The sequence below is a fragment of the Panicum virgatum genome, chromosome 4K (assembly GCF_016808335.1).
Source record: "Panicum virgatum strain AP13 chromosome 4K, P.virgatum_v5, whole genome shotgun sequence".
In the NCBI taxonomy this organism is placed as follows: Eukaryota; Viridiplantae; Streptophyta; class Magnoliopsida; order Poales; family Poaceae; genus Panicum; species Panicum virgatum.
Genome location: NC_053139.1, coordinates 40,392,263 through 40,401,428, shown reverse-complemented (window position 1 = coordinate 40,401,428; position 9,166 = coordinate 40,392,263). Strand labels below are relative to the sequence as shown.

The window sequence follows — 9,166 nt, the reverse complement described above, 5'->3', positions numbered from 1 at the left end:
AACCAAATTGTGTTGCTCTAGCTTATTTTCAAAGTGTATCTATGCATTACCGTTGCTATTTTTCTTGATTTGATTGATTTGCATTGCTATTGCCTGCATACAGAGACAATCATGTTGTTGATTGCAATGATTTTAGAGACAATCATGTTATTGATTTCAATGATTTTGTGTATGTATTGTGAAGATATTCCACCATTTTTACATTTTAAAATATATTTACACTTCTAATGAATCTTCGTTGTTATTAATTGTGACACAGAAAAAATGAATATTGTAGATCCTAAGAAATATATATCTAATAGATAGATATAGATATAGATATAGATATAGATATAGATATAGATATAGATATAGATATAGATATAGATATAGATATAGATATAGATATAGATATAGATTTGTATTTAAGTATAGATATAGATATAGATATAGAGATAGAGATATAAATATAGATTATAGATATAGATATATAGATTACACGCTCAACGGGTTATACTAGTAGTTTTTTTAAGTTACTAGTAGTTTTTTAGTAAGAACGGGATATACTCATCGTCATGTTTGGTCTGGGATAGAACAACCTAATTTTCATTAAAAAAATGGGACTATCTATTTTTTCTATCATAGGCTTCATGAATGAATTTGAATTTTTCATTTCATAGTTTGAATTCATCTCATGATAGAAAAAGTGAAATAAAGTATTTATTACCCGGGCCATTTTATTTGACTATTGGAACATTCATAGACAAGAATATATTGCAAATCTGATAGATTTCTTTTAGAAAATCTTCAATAATCCCTGATTTTTAAGAACATTAATTTTATTTCTCTATCTATAACATTTATTTCATTGCTAATATATTTTTTCTTAGGTTGGGACATTAATTGCGAATCTAATAGATTTTTTTGTCAAGAATCTATGGACAAATACATATCATTTCTCTGAAAAAGTATATCTTATAGATAGATGGGAACATATTAGGTGCAAACCAACCTCTCCGTACAAATTATGGAAACTTCAATCTGAGCCATTAGATCAATATCCAAGGGGAGGGGTGCACAGAGGTGGGAGGGGGGATTTGCAAAAGTGTGATAACCCAATCCAAGGGCAGGTCCAGATTGTAAATATTACCCAATCCTCCATACCCCTTAGATGTTGATCCAATGACTTAGATTGAAGTTTCCATAGTTTGCATAGAGAGGTTGGTTTGTACCTGATACGTTCCCTAGATAGATATACTCTTCCTCATATAAGCATGCCAAACATGAGGCGCACACACACAAAAAAACGTGCATGTTAGCTGCGTTAGATGTCGTCAAAGCAATGGCTAAACTTTGTGCCCTATAAGTACTTCAAGTCACTCGCCACTGGAGGACCTATGGCAAAGATGGCGTTTCCGGTGTATCTGCTTCTCCTCCCTCTCCTGGCCATCCTTCCGTTCGTCTGCCTGCGCCGCGCCGTGTCACGCCGGCGAGGCGCCGATATTGCCCAACTGCCTCCATCTCCGCCCCTTCTGTTTCCACGTGAGTGCAGGAGCGCGTGCCAAGTGCTTGGATTCAGTGTTCCGAAGGGCGCCATGGTTCTCGTGAACGCATGGGCTATCAGCAGGGACCCCAAGTATCGGGACACGCCTAAGGAATTCTTTCCGGAGAGGTTCAAGCGTTCCAAGGTCGATTTCAGGGGAACCGACTTCGAGTACACGCCATTCAGGGCAGTGCGTCGGATGTACCCGGGCATAGCGTTCGCGTTCGCGTTCGCGAACATGGAGCTCGTGCTGGCAAGCCTCATGTACCATTTTGACTAGGAGCTACCCTTAGCGATAAGATCGATCGAGTTCAAATTCAAATAAGATGGCTGCAGCACGAGGAACTAAAAATCGGGCGCCTGTCTTACTCTCTCGCTAACGTATCAAGGCAATAAGTTGCTAACAGCATCCTGCACGCATGCAATCCTAGCTAGTCTCCAGGAGATCTCGAGTGGCCATGCATGGAATCTCGCCCAATCCTAACTAACCTAGACTGAGTTTACAACAGACTGTATCGATCGGAAGGCCTGAAGGTGAGAGCTTGTTTCTATGAACAAGTAATAAGACACTTTATTCATTTTTGTTTGAATATATATGGTTCATGCACCAATATTCGCATGAGGATCAATAGACATTGGTTGCTGCCACTGAAAAAACTAATCACCCACTCTAGACTCTAGTTTTTAATACTCTACGCTCATCAGTAGGCCTCAGTAGTGCTATTTTTTTTTGTCATGCCTTTTGTCATGCCAGCACCTATTTATTTTTGTGATATCTATTTGCGTTGCTCCCTTCTTAACTATATATGTGTAGATTATTTTCAAATGTATTTTTCTATAATTTTTTTTGCCAAAAATTGTTCCTTATGGTGCTAGATATATAATTAACAAAGCCTTGCATGTCCGTTTTTAATTATTTTTAGTTAAATATCTGTTGACAGATATTTTCAAGAATGTTTGTTGAAAGATATTTAGTAGTCAACAGATATTTTTGAAAAAAAATCTAATAGTTGTGATCCAATTGTTTAACACCTCTCCTACGAGGCCACGGCCCACGGGCTGCCGTTGCTTGGCATTACTGCTCCGTACATGCAGCCAGCAGACAACCAGTGCTGGCTACAGCGATCCAGCTACACTGGTTCCAACTTCCAACCCCTAAAAAAAAAAGCTACACTGGTTCCACTGCTATTCCTAATGCACTGGCATTCCTACTGCTCAGCGTCCTCTATTTCCGAAATGTTCAAGTTCAAGTCACACCACATATAACAAAAAAAAAACCTGTCCCTCTTCGTGGTTTTTAACAAGAGGACACGGCCGCATTATCTATCTTCAGAGTTCTGAGTGTATTAAGATGCGATCGGATGGGCTATTCAGATGATTGGCAAATTAGTACCCTGTCCGAAACCCGGACTAGCTTTAGTCCCCTGGCAAATGCCAGTATCCTGCTGCCAAACTCATCTCGGCAGAATGGCTTCTCGAGGACGAGGAGTAGGTCTGTTTGGGCTGCCCTGCCAAACACCCATTTTTGCTCCAGCTCCAAACAAGAAGCTAGACTTGGAGCCGTTCGCGGCTTCCATACGGGAGGCGGAGCCACATTTTCGTGGTTCCAAGCGGCTCCACCCCCCTCGGTCCCAGAATGCCCCTCCCCTAGTGGCAACGGACGGAGCGCACACACAAGGTGGGGCCTGAGCGGCCGGCGGCGGCAGAGGCAGAGGAGGATGCCGAGGAAGCCGGCGGCGTGGAGAAGGACGGCGGCGCACGGCGGAGGCGGGACTCGGCCAGTGCGCGCTTGAGGTGGCCGTGGCGGCAGAGGGAGCGCGCGCCCGGGGCGGGCCCGAGCGGCCGGTGGCGGCGGAGGGAGGGTGAGCATGAGGGGCGTGCCGTAGGTGATCTCGTCGGCCAGCCAGGAGTGCTCGCCGGACAGGTGGGCTGCGAGCGCCCGCGGCGAGCAGACGAGGTAGCAGCCGGGCTCCGGGCAGTGGCACGGGGCGTGCCCGCACGCGTCCCTGTGCTCGTCGTTGTGGAAGTAGGGGAGGAAGCTCCCGCAGCCGTACTCGGCGAAGTGGCACGACACGCGGAGGTCGGCAAAGAAGAGGTCGAGCCCCGGGCAGTGCGCGTAGGAGGAGGCAGCCAATGCCGTCATCGTCGCCGTCGCCGTTGCGGAGGGAGGAGGATGCCGGCGGAGAGGAGGGGCCCGGCGGCGGTCGTGGGGAGGAGGATGCCGGCGGCGGCCGCGGGGAGGGGCCGGGGGGAGCCGGCGACGCGGGCGAAGGCCGGGAGGCGGCGGCGCAGTGGAGATCGGGAGGCGGCAGCGCAGCGGAGATCCGGAGGCGGAGCGGACGAGAGGTCGGAAGGTGGACGATTGGATAAGGAGGAGAGGAGGAAAAAAAAAGAAAAGAGGGAGGGAAAAAAGAAAAGGAGAGGAAAAAGAAAAGATAAAAGAAAAATATAGAGAATGACAATTTAGACATTTCACAATCTCAATCCAATAATTGAAGCTATTTTGCCAAATGTTTTCCAAAACGGCTCCAGCTCCACCAGAGAAGCCGCTCCACCAGAGGAGCCGGAGCCATTTTTAGAGGAGCCAGAACTCTGCCAAACAGGCCCGTAATAGGTCCCATCTCCTCAATAATGGAGTAGGACAATCTTGGTGCAACCTACTCCCTAACTGCTAATCCCATGTTTCACGAAAGATCTATATATACCAGGGTGTAGACCCATAAGAAAGTTTGGAAGCAGTGTTTTCGACCCAATAGTTTGAAAAGCAGTTCATCTACGAGAACAGATAGCCTGTATTCACCTACCGCACAGGCTACTGCAACTGCAATGCCGCTTGATTGAGCTGTTATGTAACCCCAAACAAGTGCTTCGAACTGTGGCTAATGGCTAATCTTGTATCGCGAGATTTGAGTTATGTCTATTCTTCTTGAACTCGATTATCAGATCTGTTACGTATAAAGTATAACACCTTTTAACAGAGGTCATATGAAATTTCTTGCGAAAATGGAAAGAAATTCTTGCGGTGAATGGAAGTTTCATATTTCAAAGAAAATTTCAAACACATGCCACTAGCCACCAGAGCAGTAGCACGTTCCTGCAGACCGGACCGCTGATGATATTAGTGTTTTGTAATCTGGAGCAAGAATCAAAACAAGGTACTCCACAATAGCCATCAGCAGTACTTTTCTCTCACATCAAATCAGCACCAGCCACCAGCTAGCGAGCAGTACTTTTCTCTCACAGCAAATCAGCATCAGCCACCGGCCACATCCAGCCAAAATCTCCAAATTTCAGCTGTGCAATGAACGGGAATATTTTCTGGGCCACTTATTATCTTCTCTCCGTTCATCAGATATTCAGATCAATGGTAATGGCGCGACGATATTGCAAAAGGATCGATAGTGGCTTTCACATGACAAGACGCTATTGTTGGTTAGGTGGTTGCCTGATGTGATGAGTGGCGTGTTCAGTGGAGCTCAGCTAGAATTATTATTATTATTCGCTGGAAATGCCTGTGAGATAAATACTGTAACTGAATTTTGAATTCTCTAAACTTTTCCGCTTAATTTTCTGGATGTTTGGCGAGGATTAATTTATGTATAGTAGGGTCGAGGATTCGATTGTCTAGGAGGAAGAAAACATTCTCGTGTTCAGTACTAAATACAAGTATGGTGGTCTATTCATCAGCTTCATCCATGCATCAAGATACTGAATTGCTGACACATGAAACACAAATACAAACAGTATATACATCAGATGTTAAACTCATAGAAGAAGTTACATGTCTCCAGAACAACCAAAGATGTGTTTCAAAGCATTCAGTGTATGCCAAGAGCCTGGAATCTCCTTACCAAGGCAAGATTAGCAGCGTTCCTTCTCCGCCAGTCCTCTGCGCTCTCTTTCCTCTGCTCAAACTTGTCCAGCACCTGGTCGCTGCCGTCCAGAATGCTCACAATCTTCCTCATGCTCGGCCGCGCTGCCGGGTCCGACCGGGTGCACACGATTCCAAGCTTGGCCAACCGCACAAGCTCCCTGCGGTGAAACATGCCGTCCAGCCGCCTGTCCGCCAGGGCCTCCACCGGTCGGTTCAGCTGTTCAAACAGCTGAACCTTTCTGACAAGAAGAACCTCCGGCAACCTCCCGTCCACCGCCATCGTGCCGGTGACCACCTCCAGTACTAGCACGCCGAAGCTGTAGACGTCGGCCATGGTGGTCGCCTCGCCGGTCTCCATGTACTCCGGCGACATGTATCCGAAGATGCCCCGCGCCGAGCTGCTGGCAGATACCACGGCGTGGTGCCCGCCGTGCTTGTTTCTTGAGAGGAACTCGGCCAGCGCGAAGCTCCCGAGACGCGGGTTCAGGTCGGGGTCCAGGAACACGGCTGAGGAGGTGATGTTGCGGTGGATGACCTGCTCATCCCACTCCTCGTGGAGGTAAAGGATGGCCGACGCGAGGGCCTTGACGATGCTGTACCGGTGGCGCCACGGGAGGGCCGCCGCCGGCGCCGCGTCGCCGCCGCCGCGCCGGATCAGGTGGTGGCTCAGGAGGCTCCCCGGGGAGTAGTCGTAGACGACGAGCATCTCCCCGTGATCCGTGCACCACCCGCGCAGCTGGACGAGGTTCCTGTGGCGGAGCTTGGCCAGGTTGCAGAGCTCTGTGGCGAACCGGACCCGCAGCGCCGGGCATGTCTTGATGCCGAGGCGCTTGACGAGGACATGAACGCGGCGGCCGTGGCCGGTGTCCAAGAAGCCCTCGTACCCTGTTCCGAAGTCGAGCTCGGCGACCACCTGGGAGTCGGAGAAGTCGTTGGTGATCGCGACGATCTCCTCGTAGGAGATGGCGCGCGGCGTGTCTACGTCCGGGATCGCCACCGGCCGCCGGGTGTTGCCACCTGAATCGGCGGACCTGGAGCTGGATCCTCCATCTTCTGCAGTGTCGTAAATGGTATCTGCAGCAGCGGTGGCGTACAAGATGGGCTTGGATTGTGTTGTTGCCGTGCTGTCGTCGGTGGTGCCGGTTGCTGTCGTGCCGGAGTCGTCAGAGGATGAAGCAGTGAGAGAGAAGTATTTGGGATGAGCCGCAAACGAGGGGAGACGCGGGAGGTCGCCGGAGCAGCCGTCGGACAGGTTCTCCACCACCCATTTCATGGTTGGACGAGCCTTGGGGTCATGCAGCGAGCAGAGGAGGCCGAGATGGATGAAGCGCCCGACGTCGAACAGCGCGGAGGCGCCGTCCGGCAGCTTACCATCTGCGGCGTTGAGCAGCTTCCCCTCGTCGGAGTCGGACAGCCGCCGCACCCAGTCCAGCATAAAGATCTCGTCGTCGGGGTACGCCAAGTCGACCGCGCGCCGCCCTGTGGCCACCTCCAGGAGCACGATCCCAAAGCTGAAGACGTCGGATTTCGCGGTGCCCATGGCCCGGGGCTGGAAGCTCTCCGGCGGCAGGTACCCGATTGTTCCGCTGATCCGGCTAGTCGTGTCTATCAGCCGGAACTGATGATTGTTCGCCGATGCAGAGGACGACGACAACCGCAGGGACGGTGACACCACCAGGTTCGGCGGCGGCGGCGGCGCGCCGTCGGAGCACACCGCGTGCTCGAGCCACCGGGCGAGGCCGAAGTCCCCAAGCCGGGCGTTGTACTCCGCGTCGAGCATGACGTTGCTTGTCTTGACGTCCCGGTGGATGATCTGCTTGTCCAGCTGCTCGTGCAGGTAGAAAAGCGCGGCGGCCAGCCCGGCGACGACGCGCCGCCGCCGGTCCCAGCTCAGCACGGGAACCACCTGCTGCTTGGCGGCGGAGGCCGGCGAGAAGAGCAGGCGGTCGAGGCTGCGGTTGGGCATGTAGTCGTACACCAGCAGCAGCAGCTCCGCCGCCTCCTCGCCGCCGTGCACGCACCACCCGCGGAGCCGTACGAGGTTGCGGTGCCGCAGCCTCGCCACAGCCGCAAGCTCCGCCAGGAAGGATTTCTCGAACCGCTCGCCGCGGCTGGCGATGCACTTGACGGCCGCCGTCGTGCCGTCGCTTGGGAGCACGGCGCGGTACACCCGCCCGAACCCTCCGCTCCCGAGGATCTCCTTGTCGCTGAACCCGTTGGTCCCGATGTAGAGCTCCGAGTAGCTGAAGATCCTCGGGCCGCCGCCGGACCCCGCGAGCTGCTTCCTCCCTCCACCCGCATCCACGCCAGCGATATCCTCGAACGCCGCCATCCCCGGCGAGTCGGGGGCACCGGCGCAGGACCGGCAGCGGAGGCACGACAGCACGCGGCCGACCGCGCCGCGGACGCACGACCGAACCGTCTGGCGGGCCGTCACCCGGCAGCGCGCCTCCTCCTCCGCCGCCGGCGCCAGGACGGCGGCCTCGTCGACGTCCATCGGCAGCACGAAGCAGAGACGTCGCAGCGACATGTGCCACCACCGGTCCACCCACGCATGCTAATCGGCGCGCTTAGTGCGCGGGCGGGGAGAAAATAAAGCGCGGGCTGGTGCTGGCGGAAGTGGGAGTGAGGATGGATACGGAGGTGGTCGGGGCAGGTGGGGAAGATCGGCGTGTGAGAGCGAGGCGAGGTGGCGGGGAAAGATCGGCAGGTGGAGTAGGCGGCGGTTAGCGTGTGGATACGTTTGGTGGATGCGGCTGGTGTGGGTGGCTCGCTCGGTTGTCTTGGATGGCGGCTGGGCCCGGGATCGAGAGAGCATTGAAGAATTACTAGGAGCCCAAAAGCGTCAGCTGTTTTTAATTAAAAAGTCAGATTTTTTCTAGTACAAATCAAAAATCGCGTTGACCTTTGTTTTTACTTGCTTTTGAACACAAAAATTATCCACCTGTCACTAATTATGTAGATACCTATATAATTTTCTCCTTCTATTCCTCCCGCTTGCTCTCCGTCGCCGCGCGCCCTTACTCTGCTGCGGCACTGACGAGCTCCCCAAGGGCGCCGCCGCCTGTAGCAGCCACGTGCCGACGAGCTCCCCCCGGCGAGCACGGTGGGTGCAGCACGGCTAGCCCCGGTGCGGCGGCGGCGGCGACATGGCTAGCCTCAGCAACCTGCCCCGTGCCACCTCCGTGAGAGAGAGAAAGAATATTGGTGAGGGAGGAAGAAAAAAAATGAGGTGAGAGGTGACGAAAAAGTAATTTGTCTTTATGACGTGTGAGGTGTGCCTAGATTCTTAAGTGACTTTGTTTGTGTCAGGGTCCTGACCCTTCTTAAGTGACTTTGTTTGTGTTAGGGTCCTGACCCGGCGGTTCGGACCCAACTAGTAATGCTGCGTGTTTCCTCGTCCCAAATGTTGATGCAAGAGTCAACACAGTAACGCACGAGTTTATCCTGGTTCCGGCCGCGGGGTCGTACGTCCAGCAAGGGGGTGTGCGAGGGCACTGTATTATCTTGCACCGGATGTGCCTGTAGTAGGGGGTACAGGCGATGCGAGAGAGGGAGGGAAGCTCCCAAGTCTCTGCTAGAGGAGAAGTTGATTGATGCGAGTGCCAATATCGGGTGCTCAGTGATGCTGAGTGTTGCGTTATATCGAAACGGATCTGACTGCGCGACGACCCCCTTAAAGGAAGCTTGCCTCCTCCTTTTATAGACACAAGGAGGGACGATGTACATGGGCAGGGGATCGTGGAAGTCGTCGTATTTCCCCCGAATCG

General features: G+C 52.4%; 2 protein-coding genes across 2 annotated transcripts; one reads left to right on the top strand and one right to left on the bottom strand.

Moving 5' to 3' along the window:
* The first annotated feature begins 1,385 nt into the window (after positions 1 to 1,385).
* Positions 1,386 to 1,802, top strand: LOC120702231 (zealexin A1 synthase-like). The gene has a single exon (XM_039985956.1). It carries the CDS (start codon positions 1,386 to 1,388, stop codon positions 1,800 to 1,802), a length of 417 nt encoding a protein of 138 aa, XP_039841890.1.
* A 3,349-nt stretch (positions 1,803 to 5,151) lies between these two features.
* On the bottom strand, positions 5,152 to 8,139 carry LOC120704023 (receptor like protein kinase S.2-like). Its single transcript, XM_039988263.1, has one exon. It carries the CDS (start codon positions 7,924 to 7,926, stop codon positions 5,341 to 5,343), a length of 2,586 nt encoding a protein of 861 aa, XP_039844197.1. The 5' UTR covers positions 7,927 to 8,139; the 3' UTR covers positions 5,152 to 5,340.
* Positions 8,140 to 9,166: the final 1,027 nt, after the last annotated feature.